The sequence below is a fragment of the Capsella rubella genome, unplaced genomic scaffold (assembly GCF_000375325.1).
Source record: "Capsella rubella cultivar Monte Gargano unplaced genomic scaffold, Caprub1_0 scaffold_4, whole genome shotgun sequence".
In the NCBI taxonomy this organism is placed as follows: Eukaryota; Viridiplantae; Streptophyta; class Magnoliopsida; order Brassicales; family Brassicaceae; genus Capsella; species Capsella rubella.
The window spans coordinates 5,985,219-6,009,582 of NW_006238920.1; the positions used below are offsets into that span (position 1 = coordinate 5,985,219).

Here is a 24,364-nt window from a genome sequence, read left to right on the forward strand (position 1 = left end):
TGTTTTTAGTGAACTCTAGGTTGTTTATTGAAAAAGCAGGACTTTTGTCATACTAAGCTGTAGCCTTATTGGAGAATTCATCAATCGAAGAGTATAGAGTTATGGTTTGAGTTTATGATTTGTCATATAAAATTCCTATTAATGTACATAATAATGCATATGGATGCCAGAGATGTAAAAAGAAAACTCAAAAAAGCTTTGTATTTTTTGGGAAAGCATAAAGTTTGTGGTCTTGAATCTTATAATGTTCTTAAAGATAATAATACTTTGACGTAAGAAGACAAATTAAACGACACAAAGATTCGATGTTTTTTTATTGGGGGATGCTTAGGCCATCTCCAGTGGAGAACTTTAAGGAGTACTTTAAACACAATCAATTAATAAAAAATAACAAAATCAAAGAAAGAGAGAGGTACCGTTACTTAAATTGGTACTACCAGCACCGGTACTTACATAAAATAGAACAGATGTCAAACTTTCAGCAATTAAAATTAAAAAATAAATAAATAAAATAAAATAATATTTTTTATTTTTTTTAAGTACCACTCACGAGTGGAGATGGCCTTATAAAGTTTCTCTTTTTTATTTTTACTTTTTTTGGAGTGTCAAAATCCAACTAATAAGAACGTGATCCTCATTTGTTTCGACTGTGACACTGGTCCGTGAGTTTAGCAAAAAGAGATTTTTTTTTTATTTTTTATTACATTCTAACTTCTATGATTATCTCTACAAGATTAAGATACAAAGTGCCATCATTTTCACTCATCAGCACCACCATCACTGATTAATAAGGATCCCATAATATAATTGCTTTTCTAGTAAGATTATAAGATTGTATATTATACCCTAGCCAAAAGTGTGTGGTGTCGTTTTACCAATTTCCTTAAATAATCTCCGCCTAGTTTTGGTTACTCTTCGTGTAATTGCTAAGTCCAGCTTATCCGTTTCGGACATTCGGTTAATGATTTATCTCTTAAAAAATTAAATCATGTAATTATTTTTTGCCTAATCCGATTATTTTTAGATTACAAATATAAAACATATTTTTTTATTAAACATTTAGATTGAGAATTTTTTGTGATATTTTACGATAAATTATGTCAAAGTTTTAATAAAAATCATAAATTTGGTTTTCAAAATATGTTTGCATTTGTTTACTACTCCCTCCATTCTAGAACATATGATTTTTTGAGCAAATGCATACAAATTAACACTATTATTTAAGTTTTTTTTATTTTGAAATAAAAACACGTAAATATAATTCAACCAATAAAACAATATGTAATATAAATTATTAAAATTAATAAAATATAATTAATTTTGAAAATTATTTACTTTTGAAGAAAAAAAATCAAAAGATCGAGGGAATACAATTTTGAAACCAATACATAGTAGTTTTATATCTTACGTTTTTAAAACATTAATAGGAACTAAATTATACATATATTAATTATTTTAATTAACTTAATAAAATAATCTTATCTTAATACTCCTAGTTTCCGAGTAAACGCTAGTTTCATTTCAAACAGTTTAAAAAAAACTGTAACCTTCAATTTTGCCGTTTTTACTGCCCACGAGCGAAGCATATATATCCGTTATAAATGCTCTCTTTGTCTTGTTTCTCTCTCGATTTCAGAGATTCTCTCTCGAGTTTCTGACACGCGCGTTTGTCGCACGTGTCGTTTAACCCTACACGTCTCTGTTTCGTGGACGCTTGGTTTACCTCATCTCCACCGTTAGATCATAACCATCAATCAATCGTACGGTTAATACCTTAAGGAGCATTGTATTGTTTCTACGACGAGACACATATCGTTATCTTTTTTTTTTTTTTTTTTTTTCTTTTCTTTATTATTTTTGGTAATATCATTATTATTATCATCCATCTCTACTGTCACAGTTTCGTCTTCGTCACTGTGTGTTTGCAATTTTGAAAAAAAGATTCTAAGTTAAGAAACTGTTATGAGAAGGCAGAGGCCATCACCGGCAGCCACAGCCTCGCCGTCGCTTGAGGTTTACAATATCATTCCGATTCATGATTTCTTAACGGAGCATCCGTCGCTAAGGTATCCGGAGGTTAGAGCGGCGGCGGCGGCGTTAAGAGTCGTCGGAGATCTTCCGAAACCTCCGTTTGCTGATTTCACACCTCGCATGGACTTGATGGATTGGCTTGGTCTTCTATTTGGGTTTCAAATCGATAACGTTCGGAATCAGCGAGAGAATCTCGTACTCCACTTAGCTAACTCTCAAATGCGGCTTCAACCGCCGCCGCGTCACCCCGACGGTCTCGATCCGACGGTTCTCCACCGGTTTCGGAAGAAGCTTCTCCGTAACTACACGAATTGGTGTTCTTTCCTCGGAGTGAGGTGCCACGTCACCAGCCCTACCCAGAGCCGTCATCAGACGAACGTTGTTTTGAATCTCCGCCGTGAGCTTCTCTATGTTGCTCTGTTTCTACTGATCTGGGGAGAATCTGCGAATCTCCGGTTCATGCCTGAGTGTTTGTGTTACATTTTTCATCACATGGCTATGGAACTCAATAAAGTCCTCGACGGTGAGTTTGATGATATGACTGGAATGCCTTATTGGCCTTCTTTCTCCGGTGATTGTGCTTACCTGAAGAGTGTGGTCATGCCTATTTACAAGACGGTGAAGACGGAGGTTGAGAGTAGTAACAATGGGACGAAGCCACATTCTGGTTGGAGGAACTATGACGACATTAATGAGTATTTCTGGAGCAAGAGAGCTTTGAAGAGCCTTAAATGGCCTCTTGACTATACCAGTAATTTCTTTGATACTACACCTAAAAGCAGTAGAGTTGGGAAGACTGGTTTTGTGGAGCAAAGATCATTTTGGAATGTCTATCGAAGCTTTGATCGGTTATGGATTTTGTTGTTGCTTTACTTGCAGGCAGCTATTATTGTGGCTACCAGTGATGTGAAATATCCTTGGCATGACCGTGATGTAGAGGTCTAAAAGCTTTTCCTTTGTTTTAATCTATATATACCATGTAAGAGTGTTGAGTTGGTGTTTGTTGGTATATAAGGACATTTTCTGTTCTCCTATTTGCAGGTTGCATTGTTGACTGTTTTCATCACCTGGGCGGGCTTGAGGGTGTTCCAATCTGTGCTCGATGCTAGTACTCAGTATAGTCTGGTGAGCAAAGAAACTGTCTGGCTTTTCATCAGATTGATTTTGAAGTTCGTGGTGGCTGTGGCATGGACAGTTTTGTTTTCGGTCTTCTACGCAAGAATTTGGAGCCAGAAAAATAAGGATGATGAATGGTCTCCAGCTGCAAACGAGAGGATTATCACGTTTCTCAAGATAGTTTTCGTGTATGTTTCGCCTGAGTTATTGGCTCTTGTACTCTTTATTGTTCCTTGTATAAGAAACTGGGTCGAGGAGCTGAATCTTGGAGTTGTGTACTTTCTGACATGGTGGTTCTATAGCAAGACCTTTGTTGGTCGAGGGATGAGGGAAGGCCTGGTGGACAATTTTAAGTATACAGTCTTTTGGATTATTGTACTGGCCAGTAAATTCATATTCAGTTACTTCCTACAAATCAGGCCTCTAATTCCTCCGACCAAGACACTACTGAACCTGAAGAATGCACCATACAAATGGCATGAGTTTTTTGGCAGCACTCACAGGATAGCAATAGGGATGCTTTGGCTTCCTGTTATTTTGGTTTACATGATGGATTTGCAAATTTGGTACTCGATCTACTCATCCCTTGTAGGTGCAACAATTGGTCTGTTTTCTCACTTGGGAGAGATTCGAAACATTGATCAGTTGAGACTTAGATTTCAGTTTTTCTCAAGTGCTATGCAGTTTAACCTTAAACCTGAAGAGCACCTTCTGAGCCCTAAAGCAACAATGCTTAAGAAGGTTCGTGATGCTATTCACCGACTGAAATTGCGATATGGAATTGGTCAGCCTTTCAACAAGATCGAATCCAGTCAAGTTGAAGCAACTTGGTTTGCCCTTATTTGGAATGAGATAATCCTCACGTTTAGGGAGGAAGACCTTATCAATGACAGGGAGGTTGAGCTACTAGAGTTACCGCCTAATTGTTGGAATATTCGGGTTATCCGTTGGCCGTGTTTCCTCATTTGCAATGAGCTCTTACTTGCGCTAAGTCAGGCAAATGAGCTCTGTGACGCTCCTGATCGCTGGCTTTGGTCGAAAATCTGTAGCAGTGAGTACAGGCGTTGTGCTGTTATAGAAGCTTTTGATAGCATCAAATTTGTGGTTCTTAGAATTGTTAAAAATGGCACAGAGGAAGAATCCATACTGAATAGGTTGTTTATGGAGATTGATGATAATATGGAAAACGGAAAGATTACTGATGTATATAAGCTGACAGTACTACTCCGTATTCATGAAAAACTGATATCACTTCTTGAGCGTCTGATGGACCCTGAAAAGAAAGTATTCAGGATCGTGAATATACTGCAAGCTCTGTATGAACTCTGTGCATGGGAATTTCCAAGAATTAGGAGGAGCACTGTGCAGTTAAGACAGCTTGGCTTGGCGCCCGTTAGTTTGGATGCAGACACTGAATTGCTGTTTGTCAATGCCATTAATCTACCTCCTCTTGATGATGTCGTCTTTTATAGGCAGATTCGGCGGGTCCATACAATTCTTACTTCTAGAGATCCAATGCATAATGTGCCAAAGAATCTTGAGGCCAGAGAGCGTCTTGCTTTCTTTAGCAACTCTCTCTTTATGAACATGCCCCAGGCTCCCAGTGTAGAAAAGATGATGGCTTTCAGTGTGTTGACTCCTTACTATGACGAAGAAGTGATGTATCGACAAGAAATGCTCCGAGCTGAGAATGAAGATGGAATATCTACCCTATTCTATCTTCAAAGAATTTATGAAGATGAATGGGTGAATTTTGTGGAACGGATGCGTAGAGAGGGAGCAGAGAATGAAAATGATATTTGGTCAAAGAAGGTTAGAGATCTTCGCCTATGGGCTTCATATAGGGGTCAGACACTGTCTAGAACAGTGCGAGGGATGATGTATTATTATAGTGCCTTAAAGAAGCTTGCCTTTCTTGATTCTGCTTCTGAAATGGACATCCGGATGGGAACTCAGATTGCTCCTGAGCCACGCCGTTCTTACTACACAAGTGATGGTGGGGATAACACTCTGCAACCAACACCTTCTCAGGAAATTAGCAGAATGGCTAGTGGTATTACCCATTTACTTAAAGGGTCTGAGTATGGGAGTGCAATGATGAAATTCACATATGTTGTGGCATGCCAAGTTTATGGACAGCATAAAGCAAGGGGGGACCATAGAGCTGAGGAGATTCTGTTCCTGATGAAAAATCATGAGGCTCTCCGCATTGCATATGTTGATGAGGTTGACTTGGGAAGGGAGGTCGAGTACTACTCGGTTCTTGTGAAATTTGATCGACAGCTTCAAAGAGAGGTGGAGATCTATCGTATCAGACTGCCAGGCCCCTTGAAGCTTGGTGAGGGAAAACCAGAAAACCAAAACCATGCTCTAATCTTTACACGAGGTGATGCGATACAGACCATTGATATGAATCAAGATAACCATTTTGAGGAGGCTCTTAAGATGAGGAACTTGTTGGAATCATTCAAGACTTACTATGGCATAAGGAAGCCTACTATTCTTGGAGTCCGTGAGAAAGTTTTCACGGGTTCGGTATCTTCACTCGCATGGTTCATGTCTTCTCAGGAAACAAGTTTTGTAACCTTAGGACAGCGTGTTCTTGCTAACCCACTGAAAGTGAGGATGCATTACGGTCATCCGGATGTATTTGATCGGTTTTGGTTTGTGCCCCGGGGTGGAATTAGCAAGGCCTCAAGAGTTATTAATATAAGTGAGGATATATTTGCTGGATTCAATTGTACTTTAAGAGGCGGGAATGTGACACACCATGAATACATTCAAGTAGGCAAAGGAAGGGATGTGGGTTTGAATCAGATTTCTATGTTTGAAGCCAAGGTAGCAAGTGGTAACGGTGAGCAAGCATTGAGCAGAGACGTATACAGGTTAGGTCACAGGCTGGACTTTTTTAGAATGCTCTCTTTCTTCTACACAACGGTTGGCTACTACTTCAACACAATGTTGGTAGTATTTACTGTGTATGCATTCTTGTGGGGTAGGCTTTATCTAGCACTTAGTGGTGTTGAAAGAATAGCAAAGGATAGGAGTAACAGCAATGAAGCGTTTGCTACAATTTTGAATCAACAATTTGTTATTCAGCTAGGACTTTTCACTGCGCTGCCAATGATTCTTGAAAATTCATTGGAGCGTGGGTTTCTTCCAGCGATTTGGGACTTCATAACAATGCAGCTGCAACTTGCATCGTTTTTCTACACGTTTTCCATGGGAACTCGAACCCATTACTTTGGCCGGACAATACTCCATGGTGGAGCCAAGTATCGTGCCACTGGAAGAGGGTTCGTGGTGGAGCATAAGAAATTCGCTGAGAACTACAGATTGTATGCTCGAACTCATTTCATCAAGGCTATTGAGCTCGCGACTATTCTGTTGGTATATGCGGCTTATAGCCCGTTGGCTAAGAGTTCGATTGTTTACATATTGATGACGATTTCGAGCTGGTTCCTTGTTACATCTTGGATTATTTCTCCATTTCTGTTTAACCCATCTGGTTTTGATTGGCTCAAAACAGTGAATGATTTTGACGATTTCATTGCGTGGCTATGGTCTAGAGGCGGGTTGTTTACGAAAGCAGATCAGAGTTGGTTTACGTGGTGGAATGAGGAACAAGAGCATCTGAAAACAACTGGAGTGTGGGGAAAACTGCTTGAGATTATACTTGATCTTCGGTTCTTCTTTTTCCAGTACAGTATCGTGTACCATCTTCGCATCGCAGAGAAGCGGACCAGTATTGGTGTATACTTGGTTTCTTGGGCATGCATCATCGGGATTGCTGCGATATACATCACAACAATCTATGCTCAGAAAAGATATTCTGTCAAGGAGCATATTAAATACCGATTCATTCAGTTCATAGTAATTGTCCTCACGGTTCTTGTGGTCGTGCTGATGCTGCAGTTCACTAAACTTACAGTTGTTGATTTGTTGATTAGTCTATTAGCTTTTGTTCCCACAGGCTGGGGATTGATTTCCATAGCTCAAGTACTGAAACCGTTTCTGTTATCAACAGTGGTATGGGACGCAATAATCTCTGTTGGTCGCCTTTACGACCTCTTATTTGGGTTGATAGTTATGGCTCCAGTTGCATTGCTATCATGGTTGCCTGGTTTTCAGAATATGCAAACACGGATTTTGTTCAATGAAGCGTTTAGCAGAGGGTTACAGATTTCTATCATCCTTGCTGGCAAAAAATCCAATTGAAGCAAATATTGGTATGGCACAAGTCTAACAAATATATGTTACTGATTACTCTTAAGTACATCCATTAATTTTCAATCTACAGCTTCTGAGGAATTGTTGGAGCTTACAAAAAGTTCATTGCTAGCGGCTCTGGAAGGTCATTTCATACAAAATTGTAAGGACCTATACCAGTTGTAAAGAATGTATGTATTCCCCCTGCTGTGGAGAGCAGTTTATCACTAGAACTTGAGGATGTCATGCCCTTGTTACAATTTTTGGCTTCGGTATGGTCATTTTTTAACATCTCCTTTCATGTTTCTACTTCTTTGGTGATTGTTGGATCACATGGTTATGAACAGTTCCCTTGCTATAAACTTCCTGCAGGTAGAAACTTGCGAGGATCGTATCGCTGGTGCTCTGGAAACACTTAGACCAATAAATTCCTGGGAGAGATGAGCTGGAGCAGCTCAAGGAATGGATAGTGTGTTGATGGGTGGTAGAGGCTTTGGTACAGCTATGGAAGCTCTCTTCAACTATCTATGATCTGAATTTGGGAATTCATTTGCATTAGGTATGTAAAAATATATAGCATGGCTATACTTTAATATGTTTCAACATATTCATAGTGGGTACTGGGTAGTGTTTTATTGACTTGATATAATTGCAGCTAGGGTGTTTGCTTTCCTATCTGGTCCTCCTGATTATGGACGTTGTCAGCGGGATCCAAGTAGATATGGTGAACAGTATGCAAGTAAAAGGATCGATGCTGATCGTGATTTGCTTCCTAAGCAAACACCATTCTTCAAAGACCTAGTAAGACTCTTATTTCAAGATTTTCTATCTCCAAGATGGATATATACTATGAGCTTAGATCTAACGGCTCCTTTATAGGCTACCATTGTTGTCCAATCAGGTGTATGCGTAGCAAGAAAGGAGCATCAAACCAAAACTGATGTTTTTACGAGGAAAAGACGATGCTACTGCCTTTGAGAACTATCTTATAGAAGAGCGAGATGTGGATGGTAGCGGTTTTGCTAGCACCATGGGTTCTGTGTCTTTCCTCGATGATATTTCGCAGCGCGTCACTGAATATACATGAAGTGAAAGCTAAATGACCCTTTAGGTTCTTTTATACAGTACATCCAAACTCGAAAAACATATCCCATTTAGAGTTTTTATCTCTTGTTGTAACATTTGTGTAGACTATCTCCCAGTTTTTTTGTCTCTCCGAATCATAATATGAATAATTAAGCAAAAAATGGTTCTTCGTTATTTTGTTGCAAAACTTTCAATTTTCTCAACTTTCACTTACATATAACATATCTGCTAACACTAGAGACAAAGAGCAAAACAATTTAATATCAGTCAGTGAGATGCGAATTGCATTAAACAACACTGCTTCAAGCTTACAACCTAATCCAACACAAACATGAAAACAATTTCCTTGCAAACATATATATGAAAGATCACCTTGAGCTCAATCATCATCTTCATCACCCTCTACCTCTTCACCACTACTATTGCTGCTGTTGTTGTTGTCATTATCTTCACCATTCTCACTCCCATTCTCTTCCATGCTATTGTCCTCATTGCTGCTCTCCTCTTTCTCATTCTCATTATCTTCCATGCTGTTTCCCTCATCCTCATTCTCGTTATCCTCATCATTCCCGTTCTCTTCGGTATTTTCATCATCATTCTCGTCCTCCACGTCATTCCCATTCTCTTCGATATCTTCATCATCATTCTCGTTCTCCTCATCGTTTCCGTTCTCTTCTTCCGTGTTTTCCTTCTCACTCTCCTCATCATCCTTGCTACCTCCCTCATCTCTTTTGCTTTTCCTCGCATTCTTCTGCGTCGATGGCCCTTCCTGTTTCCTCTTTTTCGTCTCTGTGGGCTTCGTAGCCGATCCACCACCAGCAGGCTTCGAAGCAGCTCCTCCACCACCTGCTTTTTTATCAGCGTTCCTCTTCTTAAAATCTGAAAATCAGTCATGTGGATTACAACATATAGAGAGACATTAGCTCAAAAACCAACACACCTAACTCAAGAGTGTCCAAACATAATCCACTTTTACAAAACAATGTTCTTGAATTGAGCTCTTATTACAAGACATAAATCAACAACTCTACTAACCTTCAAGAGAAGCTTTAAGCGGCTCTAAAAATTCTGAAAAATCCATTTCTTCTAATGCCTTAAACACATCATCAGCTTTCATCGTTTGTCTCCTTGCATCTTTACAAAAATCGTTTGCCCTATTTATCATTCACACCCAAAATTAAACGAAATCAAAAACACTAAATTCAACAATCAAATCACATTAACAACAACCCAAAAATTCCCAACGAAGAAATTTCAGAAAGTTAGGGTTTTTAGGCGTACGTGGCGGAGAGGAAGTGAATAAAGATCCGAGCACTCTCGGAGAACGCAAGCAACGCTTCCTTGTGAATACTGACGTCATAATCCGGCGAACATTCCGACAGCTTCTCCTTCACTACCCGGCGCACTATAGCCAGCGGCAGCTCGTCCACCACCACTTTCTCCGACTCCATCTTCACTCCCTCTCTCTCTCTCTCTCTCGCCGTCTTTCCCGCCCTTTAAGTTAATAATTAAAGACAGATCGGCCCACCCAACAAGCCCATTAAGTAATAAAAAGAGTTATAACCTATGTTGCATGGAAATGGAAACGGAAGCAGAAACGAAACGTTTTAGGAAACGCATAAACGAAACGTTTTGGAAACGAGAAACGAGTTTTTTATGAAATTAAGATATGGAAATGTTTTAGAAACGCTAATAATATATACATATCTATATATATATATATATATATATATATATATATAATATTAACATCAAACATCCAAACTTTATTAAAAAAATAAAAATATTTGAAATAACACATTAATCTTAAATATATATACAAAATAGTTTAACTAAAAGATAAATATTAAAACATTGAAATCCATAAATTTAGATATTTATATATCATATATTATTATATATATGTATTTAAATTAAATTAATCAGGTTTTAAAATTATAAAAGTAATAACTCTATATATTAAAAATTAAAATATTTGTTCATTGAGTTTCTAAACTAAAAGTGTAAGATTTCGTCAGGTTTCCAAAATGGAAACACGAGTTTTTATCGTGTTTCTAAAACAAAAAAAATAGGAATCGTGTTTTCATTATAGTTTTCGAGTTTCCAAGAGTTTCGGTTTTCGAAACGTTTCGATGCAACCTAGGTTATAACCGCGTGGACTCAATCTTGACTGTTGGATTATCCTTACTAAATCCACACCGTTCAATTTCCATACTAGCATAACGGCCCATTAATTATAAAAGCCCATATTCAAATTGATTTAGCACTAAAGAGATTACGAACACGCTCTCAATCTCACCGTTGGATTATTCGGAAAAATCACCACCGTCCAATCTCTATACTATTAAAACTTTATCAAACACGCGAATCCCAGAATCAGTCGTCTTCAACCTCTGAATTTGAGAATCTTATAAAGCCATCATCTCTAAGCATTTTTCATAGTCTTAATTAATGGCGTACTCAAACGCCTACGCGCCGTCAGCACCGGAGCTACCAGAATCGTTCGATCAACAGCAGCAGCACCATTACCCGTATCAACCAACTCAACATTTCAGTTCCTCCTCCTCCGGGATGTTTTCGTCGGAAACGCATCCGGAGATCGTGAGGAGCTTTGAATCGGCGGATAGATACCGGAGCGGATTCCTTGAGGAGTCGGAGCTCCGGCAAGCGTTGTTGTGTTCTGGTTACGAAGGGATTAGTAACAGAACGATTAGGTTTCTGATGTTTATCTACAAGATTCCTGGAGATTCTCTTCTTCGTCTTGGTAAAGTTTCTCTTAGTTACTAATCGATTTTGTATGATTGAAGATTTTTTGAAATTAGGTTTGAATTGAATCACTCTTTTGGTAGTACTGATACAAAGTGTTACATGACTTGAATGATTTGATTCATTACAAATCAGAATGTTATGAACATTGAACTCGAATCGATCTTTTCTTCGATTCGATTCCGATGTGTTTTGATTAGTAAAGAGCTTTGAGAAGAATAGTTATGATGATCAAGATCTGTTTAGTGATGAGTGAAATAACCATGTTTATACTTGTTTGCAGGTCCTAAGGAGTATGTTGAGTTGTGGAATTGCCTTGCGCAATGGCGTGTAAGTTTTTTACACTCGAGTGATCATTTCTTCCGCGGATCGATCTGGTTGACGCCGCATTAGCTGTTTCTATGTGTGTTCTTCTATGCCTCAATTGGAGTATTGTTGTGTGTATCTTTTTGTAGGCAATATTTGACAGTTATGATCGAGATAGGAGCGGGAAGATGAATTCTACTGAGCTAAGAGATGCTTTCTATCATCTCGGGTACATGCTTCCAACCTCGGTTCACCAGCTAATCGTATCTCAGTTTGATAATGGGACTGGCAAAACTGTTGAGCTCAGTTTCGACAGTTTCCTTGAGTAAGTTTTCATCGATTCTTGATTCGTATTCTAAACATCATTGAATCCTTTCTCTGATTTTGTTTATGCTGGATTTGCAGGTGTGGGATGATTGTGAAGGTGAGGAACTATGGTCTTTTAACCTCCGTTGCGAATTTCGAAATGCGTTTTCATGTATCTAAACCACTTGAAATCGTTTTAAAGATGTGTATGTATGTTTATTATCAGGGATTGACTGAGAAGTTCAAAGAGAATGACCCTGGTTACACAGGCTACGCAACAATCCCTTACGATGTCTTCATGTTGATGATCGTTCCGTTTATCGCGTCATATGATTAATGTTCACTTGCTGCTTCTTTCTTTTTCTTAGTCACAGTTTCAAATTGCACATAGATGATGGATGTCTAAGTACTGAATAGGGGAGTGAAATCAGACTAGTGAATAGAGAGTAAGGGTAAGTTATTGTCAGAGAGAGAGAGAGAGAGAGATTAATAATCAAAGTTGTAAGATTCTAAAAACATTTTTTTAACAGTAACAAAAGTGATGACTTTGCACCATAGAAAAATCAGAAATATTTAAAAGATTTGAGCCCTTATAAAAAGAAAACAGATTCTTGAACCCCTTTCACGCTCATGTCACGCCGAGGTACTGCAGAAGAAAAAACTGCAAAATCCGATCCAATTTATCGGAATTTCAGTCAAAACCTTATCGAACTGTTGGTGGAGGTCGTCGAGACTACCATTATTATCAATCACAACATCAGCTTTACTCCTTTTCGAATCCAACGGCATCTGAGCCATCACTCTGTTCCTTGCATCTTCCTCACTCAATCCATCTCTCTCCATCAGTCTATTAAGTTGTGTTTCTTGACTAACCCACACAACCACAATGGGTTTGGTCCATTTATCCATCTTTACCTCGAACAACAAAGGGATATCGACAACTATCACCTTAGCGCCACTCGCCCATAATTTCAAGATTTCCCAAATGATACCAGTTGATATGTATGGAGCCATCAGCCTGTAGATTGAAAGACCCAGAACCCCAATTTCAAGATCTCATACAGAACAGAAAATAAAGAGAAATCTCAACTCCTTACTTGTTTAGAAGTTGACGCTTGGAATCAGACGAGAACACAATCTGACCGAGCTTTGGCCGATCGACTTCTCCACTAGGAAGCAGAATATCCTCCCCAAATGCTGCAACTACCTTTTTCCATCCACCACTTCCTTTCTTCAACACATCCTATATAGCAAAACAACACATTCCCCCAACCTTTTTACTAACACTCATTCTCTGAAATGGTCACACAACAGTTTTTAAGATAATTCAAGAAAAGAGACAAGTTACTCACTCGAGCAACGACATCAGCGTCAACAACGGGAATACCACTAGCCTTGAAGAGGTTGGATACAGTACTCTTCCCAGACGCAATCCCTCCTGTTAGTCCGACTATTCTCATTCTCCTATTTCCTCTTTTACTCCTCCAGAACACTTTTATTTTCTCACTGTGTTGGCCTGAGAAACACCAAAATGATATCAAAATGCTCCATAAACAAAAACAACAATCAACTAACAGATTCACAAACATCTTCAACTTTGTTTTACCAATTCCATACAAGAAGAGATCTGTTGTCACAACAATACAAGATAATGGCAAACTAAACTACGAGTATATATCATCACATAAAGAACTCAGGAAGTTTGGTTTCTAAAACCAAGCAGCAAGCAAAAAACAGACTTCAGAGCCACAAGAGTTCAGCATTTGCATCAATAGTAAAGCACCTGGAAGCTAGAGCCAAAAGCGTCTATTCCCGTTGCAAACTGGTGTAAAATTCGTTATCTGGAGCGTAATGAGAAGAAGCAAGATTGAGACTTTCTTAGATCTTCACTCGATGCTCCAACAAAGAGTAGATACTATCACTTAAAAGAGACTCAATCAATCAAACTCACTGACCATAGTTTGATCTCGCTAAAATAGACAAAACCTAACTCGAGAAACAGAAAAAGGAGCCTAAGCAGTTCTCATCAAAATGCCAAAACTACACACAAGTTATAAACAAAGTGATCACAACAAAAATCAATTCTTATAAAGAGGAAACATACTTGCAGAGGAGTCACTCAAAAAACATTACAGCTTTTACTTTTAAGAGTCAGACCATCAAATCTAGATCCTAATTTAAAAAGCTTCTGCGAAAAATAATTCAATTCATTATCATGAATCATCAGTTATTTAATCTAGGCGCACCTGGAAATTTGATGGAGAGAACAAGAATTCGTGATTCACGAGACTCTCAAACGATTTGATGGCTGAAAATTAGAAAAAAATCTGGAAAAAAAAACAGAGGTCTATCATAAATAAGCAAATCGAATTGAAGAAATAGTAAGACAAAATACATGAAATTTGGTAAAAATTCTTACTTTATTTCTATCTTCTTTTTTTTTCTCCTTTTTTTTTGGTTGGTGTGAATCCTCGACAAGAATCGCTGAGAAGATGGGACAAATCAAAGTACAAGAGCTACTGTCGGGATAGTTCGTGTTTCAGTCGGATTTAGAATTTTTTTTGGAAGGTGAAACTCGAAACGGTGTCGTTTGGTTAATTATTATTTAACCAAACAAACTAACCTAAATTGATGTTAAGTAGGTCTGCGCAAAATACATGAACCCGAAAATCCGATCTCAATTCGATCCAAACCCAAACATGAAACCTAAAAATATCCAAACGGATTATATACAGTATCTCTAAACTCGAAAATCTGAATTCGAACTCGAACCAAAACGAAACTCGAATAGATATCCGAATACATTCATAATATAAATATATAATAAGAATTTATTAATATTATATATATATATATATATATTTTTTCTTTTGTAATAATCTAATGTCAAAATTATCCAGGTTTTGTATATTTTGATTATTTTAAAGTTATAAACTCTTTTAAAATAAATTTAAGTAAAAAATTATATAGGTTTTGAAATTTTTTAGTAGTTTGGACATATTTGGATACTGAAATTTTGAATTTTGAAAATTTTGGGTAATCCTAACCCAAACCCTAAAAACTTGATCCGAACCCGAAATCTAAAAATACCCACCTCTTAAGGAATAGACAATGAACCCATGAGGGATGGTCGAGTGTAATATTTAACCAATTAGAAAACAAATGAAACCATATAGGCTCTGAATAGGATCACAGTACAAAAGCAGTTAATTTGCTAAAGCAGTACATTTGTATTTATGTTCCCAATCAAACAAAATAATTATTTAGCTGATAAACTGCGTTTGAACTGCTTTTTGTACTGTTTTTTTAGACAAACGAGAATACTATTTTTTTTTTCATGTTTTCTCTCAAAAAAGCAGAGCAGTCCACCCATACCCACTTAGAAGTGTTTGTGGTAAGTTTTATTTTTTATTTTATTTAATATTAATGTATCTAAAAATTAAATAAATATTTGATCTGCATTTGTAACGCTATATCTGTTTGATCCACTTTTGTTCTTCTCGATCTGCATGACCCACTTGATCTGCTCTGCCTGATACGTTTTCCCCATTCGAATCCATAATATTACCTACCGGTTGCGATGGTCCATACTTGGATGATTTCGGATCTGTTTACGGATTGAATTAGATACATCATAATTTAGAGGATCCAACAACTACGTTCAACACATAATGCACTCATCAATGCTACACTTTGACTTCACATCCCTAAACAATGTTTGTCCCAAAAACAAACTATATGACAGCTTGAGATCACTTCACCAAAGGAGCACATTGCCAGTGTGACACCTCGAACGTATCAGATTCGAATCTATTAAATGGAAAAGCATGTGTATAATAATGGCAGATCGAGCAAGAAGTTTCATGGACGCATATAACTGGAAATAAGTAGTATATGTTATGAAAACCAGTTGAAAAAAGAGTATAGAGTAAAAAAATGTTATCAAAATTCTGTTGCAATTAGTTGTTAAAACGTTTTTTCTGGAATTTAATTTAACATTATATTTTAAAAAATTTGGATTACTATTCAAAATGTGATGTTTAGCTCATCATTTTCCTGATTTTCTTTCAAATTTGCCATTTTCTTACAATTCAGAAAACTAAATATTTGACAAAATTCTTTTATATAATATATATTTAATAACAAATACTATACCCTATAAAGAAATAGAACAAAATCAATCCAAACATAATATGAATTACACATTTAAACAAAAATAAAAATAAAATATTTAAAGAAAAAAATGATAGAATCTAGAAATGCCAAATCTGGAAATGCCACTAAAAATAGTATTTTCTAATAATTGATTCGTGTAAAAAATACATTGATTAATAATTACATTTAGAGACCCTATCGCGTGGAAATGTCGAAGAAACATTTTTTGATGGAACAACCGACCTTTTGACAATATCATTAAACTATTGTTGAACTTTTGTGTAGCTGAAGTTGTGAGGAACATCTTTTTATAGACTACGAGATATGATTCATTTAATTAAATATGTTAATGACTACTAATTTTGTACAGAAACACACAAAAAAAAGCATAATTAGTAGTTACATTAACTGGCTTACAGTTTATTTTTCTGTAAAGAGATTGAGCTAAAAGAAAACAGGGATATATAAATTTATAGGTTGAATTGTGGATCACTAGATGGATGGCATTTGGTATTTAATTATGTATCAGTCAAGAACTTTAAATAGAAATTCACATATACTTTTTAGCATAATCTTATAAATTGGCTGACAGTGTTTTTGAAAAATAAACAATTAAGCGTAAAAAAGTAAACAGTGATATCTATTGATTAGTTGAATTGAGGATCATTACGTGGATATATATAGTATCTAATTATTTATCATTATTTTATTTTTCTCAACTATGATAATTTACTAAACATAACCACATCATACATAGGCTATATCATTATAATACATACTTCACAAAGTTTTTTAAAAAGAGTTAAAATGTAAAGAGAGATACTTATTGATTGGCTGAATCGTGGATCACTAGATGAATATATATATTTATATTTAATTGTTTACATATTCACAACTATTTTAACATATATAACAATTTTTCCAGTTAAGGAATCAATTAATTTGCTTATTGTGAATCCAATACATGACAAAGAATGGTATACCTCACCTATAATAATAATCAATTACGACATTAAGAACCCAAAAAAAAAAAAACCTATAAGGACAGAGACAAAGACATAGAAGCAAAGCTTATCTCATCCTCATCTTGTCGCCCATATCGAGAGTATCATCAACCATGCCACAGCCAAACCCATCACGGCTCTCCACATATTCAATATCTGCACCACATTTTCAACATCTCACATTATCAATATCAACTTTAATCATAACATACTAGAAAATATCCTGACCATAAAACAAAATTATAAAAAAAAAAACCCTTAAAAGTATTCAATTTATACATAATTATGAAGAAGAAAAAAAATGGACAATAATTTGTATACTTAGTCAATTGTGTAGACGTTTCTTTCGTATTTTGTCACTTTTATTACGTGCACTACATATATACAATAACTTATATAAATATGGTCATTATATTGTTGGTTGTATTTAATTTGATACGTACGTACGTATAATACATCAACATAATCTCACTTAACTATGACCAAACTTATAAACGTCTATATATTTTTTTTTTTTTGTCAACCAACAGTAAACGTCAATATTTAATTTTATAAATTTTGCAATAAAAACTTAAACAAAGTAACGTTTTAAAAATATTTTTAAAAATACGTGTATATTAATTAAAATAACTTATAAAATTAATCACAGAATATGAATTTGGAAACCAAAATTTCTCTTAAAAATATATCATAAAAAAAAAATTCATGATTGAAACAATTAAATACTGTAAAGGTTTGAAAATTTTGAAAAAAAAAAAAAAACTGAATGTTTTATAATCTACAAAATAAACTAAAAGTTTTGATTTTTGTTTGTTTAAATAAAAAAGAGAAGTAAAAAATGAATTTACCTTGGTTGAAGTTGCCTTTGAAGAGTAGATAATATCAGGTAAATAACCCTGCATACCGACATTATAAACCGGTTTACCATCCGGGTAAAAAAGTCCATAATTCCTCTCAGAAACCGGACCCGGTTTAAGATTCTCATTGAACAGAGCAAAAACATAAACATCAATAGGAACAGATTGCTTCGCCGGTGTTCCTTTCCTCTGCTGTATCAACTTCAACAAGTTTCCATTATACAAAGCCGCGTTCTCCGGCGAAGCCCCGACCTCGCTCTCGTCGCCTTTCGAAGGCCAACCGGTTTCCGATATCCTCACCTCGATATCGGTATGCCCCAAAGTCTTAATGGCCGAGTAAAGCGCATCAACTTGAGCAAACAACATGTTATCATAATGAAGACTAGTGTTTGGATCAACCATACCTTGATTAGGTTGAAACAGAACATACTCTAATGGAACCTCTTTAGGACTATCTTTATAAGCAAAGAAAGGGTAAGCGTTAATCAAGAAAGGTGACTTAATCTGAGAATGGAAATCAAGAATTGGTTGAAGATATTGTATGAACTCTTCTTTGAATGTTCCTGAAGAAGGAGGGTAAGATGTTTGAAGAATGTCTAGTGAATGAGCTGAAGTCACTGCTACTTGTTTCTCTAAACCGAGATTGGTTAAAGCAGCGTAAACCGATTTCATAGCCGGTAGTAAGCTTGCAATGAGGACATGGTCGTTGGTTTTGAAGATTTCGTTTCCGACAACGATTGAGGTGATTCTTGTCTTTGAGATATGTGGTTGGAGTCTTTGTTGTAGCCATGCTTGAGCTTTGGTCGGATCTGTCGACATGTTTTGAAGATACTCGTTGCCTAAACCGATCATGAAGTCTACTTGTGAGTTTGAGAAAGAGAAGAGAACGTTTGGATCTGCGTCGTAGAGTTTTACTCTTGTTATGTTTAGTGATCGGAGAAGTACGGCTACTCTCGCCGGAGATGGGAGGTTGTTTGCTATTTGGCCGTAGTTTATTCCCACACCTCCTTGTCCTTTAACTCTCTCTGTACCAAACAAAAACAAAACAACACAAAATCAAGAACCAAGAATCAAGAAAATCAAGAACCAAGAATCAAGAAAATCAAGAAAATCAAGAATTGCTCTGGTCCTTGGCCTAAACGAAAAAAAACACAACTCCATAGTTAACAAAAGACAAAACAAGAGTGAAGGGAACCTGAGAGAGTAGTAAGAAAGAAGAGGAGAAGAAGAACTCTGAAGAAGAAGGAGAGACTACTATGTGAAGCCATGGCAAGAATCTCCTTCTACGACGTCGTTTTGGCTCTTCTTCTTCTTCGTTTTGGTATTAATATAAGTTTTGGTATATGGAAAGAACCAAAACTGTTTATTTTTCTTTGCGCGTTCGTCTAAAAAGGTCGAACCAGGTGTCTCTCATTAATACATTTCTATCTACACTTATATACATATACTTTTGTTTCTTAATTAAACGAGTTTTTACTAATCTTTTTCTAACTATAATAAATGTAGAGCTATATGCTTTATTAACTGACCAAAAGTGTAATTAGAGTTTTTATAAGTTTTTTTATGGCCTTTACAGCTCAAGAGTATACGAACGGATTCGGCAAGTTTCTTTACATGCATGTAAGATCAAGGAGGTATAAGTAAAGGTTTGGATTATTATTGATTCAAATAATGTGAATCCAAGCTGTTCTTGAATATTCTAATATCAAATATACTATTAAATTACCTAAAATGTAACGTCACTTGTAATGATTGTTTTGCTTGGCCCAATTTTACGTTACAATTTTTTTTTTTTAAAACGTTACAATTTGACCTCTCTTTTGGAAAGAACAAAAAAAAAACTGATTAATTTGACAAAAAAAAAAAAAAAAAAAAAAAAAAAAAAAAAACTGATTAATATTAGTTGATATTTCAGTTCTTGCAGCCATTAATAGCCAAGTAGGTTATATCATATATTATGATCTTAAAAAAATCCCAATTCCTAATGTGACATTAGATACTTTATTTGCAAAAAATATCAGGAGAATGAACCGACATTGAAAATGATGTTTCCTATGGGTTTCACATGTGTGAAGAGCCATTATTAAAATATGAACAACGATGGTTTAAATTGGGATCGAGGAAGGATGGTCAACTTTGTAACTCTTTTCTCCCAATTCTATGTATGGTCTTCAATTCAAACCACTGGCGGCTTCAACAAAATGCAACTTTCACGATTCACATATCACACGTACGTACAAAATACAAATCATCTTCGTCTTCAAGCTTAGTTTTCTTTATATATTTCTTATCATCAAGTTGTGTGTACGTAGTTTACATATTAGTTTAGATCGAAAAAGACAGAAAGAGACAAGTAAATGAAAATATTTGTTTTCTTTGAACAAATTAGAAACGAAACAAATTGGTTTTAGAATCGTGTATTTAACTGTGTATGTAATAATGTACAATGATTAGGATACTTCACAAACTTTTGAAGAAAGATTACACACGTACGACTCTTTAGAACTCGAGGTCTCTCAAACGCGTGGACCCTCTCCACCAGATTTGTTTTACGTGTATGGTGTTTTGCATGTTGGATGATCAATTGTTTTTGTAAAGTTCAAGGGTTATATAATTCTTCTTTAACTCTAATTTCAATAAGTCTAATATAATCTAATTTATAATTATTATTTTTATCAACACCAAACTCAAAGATTAGCTCAAACAAGTCAATTGGAGGGACAATTGTTAACAAGCTTAACCGAATGCGAAAGCGCACGCACATTGCGTGCCAGGCTATCCGCTTTTACATTCGCATTTCGAGGAATAAGAGATAAAGAAAAGGTAGAAAATTCTTCCCTATCGTTATCGATATCCTTAAGGTATACAAAGAAAGCTGGTCACTCAGAAGGGAAAGACACCATCTTCACCAGTTCGGAGCCGTCTGTTAAAAACTCTACATCTCTGAAATCGTCCAGCGGTTACGATATATGGCTTTCACCCAGGAGACCCGGATTCGATTCTCGGTATCGGATCTAATTTATATTTGTTCGTTAAAAGTTTGGGGGAATTTTAAAAATACTCATCTTACTGTACCGCTTTTAGAAATACTTTTTTTCAAAACTTATAAAAAAACCATTAAAAATATTTATTTTGAAAAGTATTTATTTCTATGTCGACAAACCGACGCTAAATCAAGAAAAATATTTTGTGGTTGTCTTGTAGCAACTCTGATATTTATTTATTCATTCCAAAATTTGGTACCACCAACTTCTAATACTCACCAACAATTTTGATCATAGTTTAAATAAATCATTTTTGCCCATAAAAAAAGTTTAAATAAATCATTAAACAGATAAAACTATATATGAGGAAATTATATATGGTGAGGGAGCCAAGGAGGCGTGAATCTCAGTGACCGGCCACGACTAGATCACCGCCTTTACTGTCACCTGCATGCCCTTTCCTAGCTAACCTCGCCGCCTTCAACGCCTGATCCACTCACGTGCCTGTTTTAATTTCTATCTCTCTACGAACACATTCATGTGTGTGTGTTTCTAGTTTTGTGTAGTGATTAGTGAATATGTGTTTAATTTAATTTTAATCAATAAAAAGAACCGTTGACTTAACACATATAGCTCACTAGTGTAAAATAGTGTTACAACTATTTAAAATTCATCAACAAAGAAAGGATAACAAATCACTATTTTTAGAAATAGTATGAGTTTGATGGAAATAGTGAGATGTATGTAGGCATGTCAATCGGGCTGGCCCGGCCCGGCCCGGTCCGAAGCCCGTAAAACCCTTATATATTTAAGCCCGGCCCGGTCCGGCCCGAAAAATATTCGGGCCTATATTTCAAAACCCGGCCCGGCTCTGACAGGGCTACAGGGCTTTTTTGAGCTTTTTCGGGCTTTTCTTGAAAATAAAACTGATTTCAAATTTTATATTTTTTTAATTGAAAATGATTGAAACAATTCAATTTAAATATAAGTAACCACTAATATTTATTTAAACTCACTTTATTTTTAAAGAATAAAGTTTTTTTATTCGTGAAATTAAAAAAAATGTTTCAAAAGTAAACAAATCCAAACAAAAGAGTTTAAACTCATACCAAATAAAACAAAAATCAAAAAGACTTCAAATTAGGTATTAGAGTCAAGATTTGGCTCTCCTTCAATGCCTTCAGAATTCTCTTCCCCTTCCGTGTCTTCTAAATCTTTCTCATCATTAAGAGCTATATACAAACATTTAACTTATGTTTATAATGAATTTTGACATGTATAAATCAATAAAATATCATATATAGTTTTTTAAAATAAAAATAAATAAATAATTACAAATAACATTTATTACCTGGATCATCAGACGTAAATCCATCCAACCAAGTCCGTGTACAAACCAGAGCTTCAACGTGTCTTGGTAGAAGACGACTTCTATATTTATTCAAGACATGCGCACCAATACTAAATGAAGACTCTGCTGCCACCGAAGTTATAGGAATACTCAAAACATCACAAGCCATACGAGCTAGCTCCCCATAACGTTGTGTTTGATTCTTCCACCATTCTAAAACATCCATGTCTTCATAAAAGGTCATTTCCAACCTATCGTCTTCTAAATACACAGCCAATTTAGACTTTCCTTCTTCTAGAATAGTACGTTTCTCATATGCTTTGAAATCCTATTATTAACAAACCAAAATAAATTAAATTCTAGTAATCAAATGGTTAAATTAAAACCAAATATATAAAGAAAGAATTTAGTAATCAGATGGTTAAATTAAAACTAAATATATAAAGAAAGAATCTTACGCTAAACATATAAAGAAAGAATATTTTTAGGGTTCTTCGGGCCGGCCCGAGCCCGATCGGGCTAAGCCCAAAAAAACCCTTTGTCCAAACGGGCTTAGCCCGAAAGGCCCGATATTTTTTGGACATTTATATTAAAGCCCGAGCCCGATATTTTTAAGGGCCTGGCTGGGCTAGCCCGCGGGCTTTGGCCCTAATTGACATGCCTAGATGTATGTATGTGGTGAACTATTATGGGTAAGATGGAATCATCATCTAGTCACGACCACGCGTTCCACTGAAAATAACCAATAAGAGTTTTCACTTAAATTAATTGCTTAGAAAGAAAAAAAGCTTTTTGCTAACATTTTGTTAACTTTTATATAGAATAATGTGAATTGTATTGCTCCTCAAAACAATGATTACACAACAAACATAAACACATGTTGTTACTTATATCACTGAATCGCTAACATGTTAGAGCTTCGATAAGTCAATCATCGGAGAGTGAAGAGTATGGTTCTTAGTGCTAGAGATCCATCATCTTGGATCACATTTATATACGAGCTTGTTCTTCCAAGTGGCCTTTTGGTACAAGTTCTTTAAAACCCATCTCTAAGATTTGTTAAGACACCACCAATAATGATGACCTAATAACTTACAATATATAAGAGTAATGGAGAGTGAAGAGGATGGTTCTTATTGTTAGTGGTCTTTTAGGCCTAGACAAGAAGCCCTTTTTAAAAAGCTTGTACCAGAAACCCTAAACTTTATATCCTAGCTTACTTTATACGTTTACTCGACTTTAAAACTCTAGATTTTGCTATCAATCTGAGAAACACAATACCTTGACAATATCTTAGACGTAAGCAAATCAAATCGGTTAGCTTCCTCTCTCGATTATAATTAGATTTTATTCGACATAGAACCCAAGATTTTGATATAGAACTGAGAAACTCATCTCCTAAGATTCATTTTTTTTTTTTTCTAATAATCTAGGAAAAATGGAATACAATAGAATCAACATATTGTCAGATTTTTTTTATAGCTTTGATACTCTCGTACCTTCTTGACTAGCGATTTGGCTAAAATAAGTGTTTTATCGAAGAGATGGCGATTTCTCTGGCTCGACATTTCAAGAGTGGGCGTCGATTTTGTCCTAATCCAAATCTTGTTCTGATGATGATGGTAAGAACAAATCTTGTTCACTGAACACTGAACAGTAACGTAGAATTATCTATTCTCATGGAAGTTTCAGCTAGGCTTATGATTTTATAGACGTGCTTTATTTATCATTGCTCATTTCCATATCTTTGGATTCTTTAACCATGGATCATCTTATATGTTTTAAATGGTCAAGATGTTACAACTTTCTTGCATAAAGACTTAGGCTTAACCTGCAAAGAATTTTTTTTTTTATAGGGGTTTTGTGTTTTGATCAAATTCTCTAATACCATGTAGATTTGATAAAATTTTATATCTTACTATATTAATTGAGAAGTACACATATAAAACAATGTAAAAAATTACATTCAAATGCCATTAGAATTAGTTAAGAAAAAGATAGAATTGATGGCAAAAAAAAAAGAAGATAGAATCATTGAGGATAATAAAGATAACTACTCATCTAATTATCTAATTATCAATTATAAAATATGAAAAGAATTACTTATCAGGTATTTTAAATAAATCTCAATCGTTGATCTAGTTAAGATTATAACTAATTTGTATCTTAAAATACATTGATAAAGATAAAACC

General features: G+C 35.6%; 5 protein-coding genes and 1 non-coding gene across 9 annotated transcripts; 3 read left to right on the plus strand and 3 right to left on the minus strand.

Moving 5' to 3' along the window:
* Positions 1 to 1,903: 1,903 nt before the first annotated feature.
* On the plus strand, positions 1,904 to 8,616 carry LOC17890449 (callose synthase 11). 4 transcript variants are annotated; one of them, XR_002834398.1, is made up of 6 exons: positions 1,904 to 2,970; positions 3,073 to 7,376; positions 7,448 to 7,628; positions 7,729 to 7,915; positions 8,012 to 8,157; positions 8,236 to 8,616. XR_002834398.1 is itself a non-coding variant. In XM_023784939.1 (3 exons), the coding sequence occupies exons 1-2, from the start codon at positions 1,963 to 1,965 to the stop codon at positions 7,363 to 7,365; spliced, it is 5,301 nt and encodes a 1,766-aa protein (XP_023640707.1). In that variant the 5' UTR covers positions 1,904 to 1,962; the 3' UTR covers positions 7,366 to 7,376; positions 7,448 to 7,629. The 4 variants fall into 4 exon arrangements, 1 of the variants encoding a protein (XP_023640707.1); XR_002834400.1 differs by having other exon boundaries at positions 8,258 to 8,616; XR_002834399.1 differs by having other exon boundaries at positions 8,016 to 8,157.
* On the plus strand, positions 5,012 to 5,091 carry LOC111831288. The gene has a single exon (XR_002834544.1). It is a non-coding gene; the product is annotated as a small nucleolar RNA J33 (small nucleolar RNA).
* Positions 8,617 to 8,636: 20 nt separating the features above from the next.
* LOC111831175 (DNA polymerase epsilon subunit 3) lies at positions 8,637 to 9,929 on the minus strand. Its single transcript, XM_023784940.1, has 3 exons — positions 9,724 to 9,929; positions 9,478 to 9,596; positions 8,637 to 9,321 (listed from the first exon to the last, which is right to left on the minus strand). The coding sequence occupies exons 1-3, from the start codon at positions 9,891 to 9,893 to the stop codon at positions 8,822 to 8,824; spliced, it is 789 nt and encodes a 262-aa protein (XP_023640708.1). The 5' UTR covers positions 9,894 to 9,929; the 3' UTR covers positions 8,637 to 8,821.
* Positions 9,930 to 10,821: 892 nt separating this feature from the next.
* Positions 10,822 to 12,398, plus strand: LOC17889892 (probable calcium-binding protein CML48). The gene is made up of 5 exons (XM_006294900.2): positions 10,822 to 11,206; positions 11,492 to 11,538; positions 11,664 to 11,839; positions 11,920 to 11,938; positions 12,047 to 12,398. Exons 1-5 carry the CDS (start codon positions 10,894 to 10,896, stop codon positions 12,155 to 12,157), a joined length of 666 nt encoding a protein of 221 aa, XP_006294962.1. The 5' UTR covers positions 10,822 to 10,893; the 3' UTR covers positions 12,158 to 12,398.
* Positions 12,399 to 12,453: 55 nt separating this feature from the next.
* LOC17887559 (dephospho-CoA kinase) lies at positions 12,454 to 14,322 on the minus strand. Its single transcript, XM_006294925.2, has 5 exons — positions 14,240 to 14,322; positions 14,067 to 14,147; positions 13,173 to 13,336; positions 12,918 to 13,063; positions 12,454 to 12,838 (listed from the first exon to the last, which is right to left on the minus strand). Exons 3-5 carry the CDS (start codon positions 13,278 to 13,280, stop codon positions 12,454 to 12,456), a joined length of 639 nt encoding a protein of 212 aa, XP_006294987.1. The 5' UTR covers positions 13,281 to 13,336; positions 14,067 to 14,147; positions 14,240 to 14,322.
* Positions 14,323 to 16,825: 2,503 nt separating this feature from the next.
* LOC17888352 (glucan endo-1,3-beta-glucosidase 14) lies at positions 16,826 to 19,254 on the minus strand. Its single transcript, XM_006294296.2, has 3 exons — positions 19,032 to 19,254; positions 17,828 to 18,861; positions 16,826 to 17,135 (listed from the first exon to the last, which is right to left on the minus strand). The coding sequence occupies exons 1-3, from the start codon at positions 19,102 to 19,104 to the stop codon at positions 17,058 to 17,060; spliced, it is 1,185 nt and encodes a 394-aa protein (XP_006294358.1). The 5' UTR covers positions 19,105 to 19,254; the 3' UTR covers positions 16,826 to 17,057.
* Positions 19,255 to 24,364: the final 5,110 nt, after the last annotated feature.

Coding starts and splice junctions, on each gene's coding strand:
- LOC17889892 (XM_006294900.2), top strand. CDS start 10,894: ATGGCGTACTCAAACGCCTACGCGCCGTCAGCACCGGAGCTACCAGAA. Junction 11,207..11,491: donor AGATTCTCTTCTTCGTCTTG/GTAAAGTTTCTC, acceptor ACTTGTTTGCAG/GTCCTAAGGAGTATGTTGAG. Junction 11,539..11,663: donor ATTGCCTTGCGCAATGGCGT/GTAAGTTTTTTA, acceptor ATCTTTTTGTAG/GCAATATTTGACAGTTATGA.
- LOC17888352 (XM_006294296.2), bottom strand. CDS start 19,104: ATGGCTTCACATAGTAGTCTCTCCTTCTTCTTCAGAGTTCTTCTTCTC. Junction 18,862..19,031: donor CTTTCTTACTACTCTCTCAG/GTTCCCTTCACT, acceptor TGTTTGGTACAG/AGAGAGTTAAAGGACAAGGA. Junction 17,136..17,827: donor CAAAGGCAACTTCAACCAAG/GTAAATTCATTT, acceptor AATGTGGTGCAG/ATATTGAATATGTGGAGAGC.
- LOC17887559 (XM_006294925.2), bottom strand. CDS start 13,280: ATGAGAATAGTCGGACTAACAGGAGGGATTGCGTCTGGGAAGAGTACT. Junction 13,064..13,172: donor ACGCTGATGTCGTTGCTCGA/GTGAGTAACTTG, acceptor TTTGCTATATAG/GATGTGTTGAAGAAAGGAAG. Junction 12,839..12,917: donor AAGCGTCAACTTCTAAACAA/GTAAGGAGTTGA, acceptor TTCAATCTACAG/GCTGATGGCTCCATACATAT.
- LOC111831175 (XM_023784940.1), bottom strand. CDS start 9,893: ATGGAGTCGGAGAAAGTGGTGGTGGACGAGCTGCCGCTGGCTATAGTG. Junction 9,597..9,723: donor ATTCACTTCCTCTCCGCCAC/GTACGCCTAAAA, acceptor AATGATAAATAG/GGCAAACGATTTTTGTAAAG. Junction 9,322..9,477: donor GCTTAAAGCTTCTCTTGAAG/GTTAGTAGAGTT, acceptor ACTGATTTTCAG/ATTTTAAGAAGAGGAACGCT.
- LOC17890449 (XM_023784939.1), top strand. CDS start 1,963: ATGAGAAGGCAGAGGCCATCACCGGCAGCCACAGCCTCGCCGTCGCTT. Junction 2,971..3,072: donor GGCATGACCGTGATGTAGAG/GTCTAAAAGCTT, acceptor TCCTATTTGCAG/GTTGCATTGTTGACTGTTTT.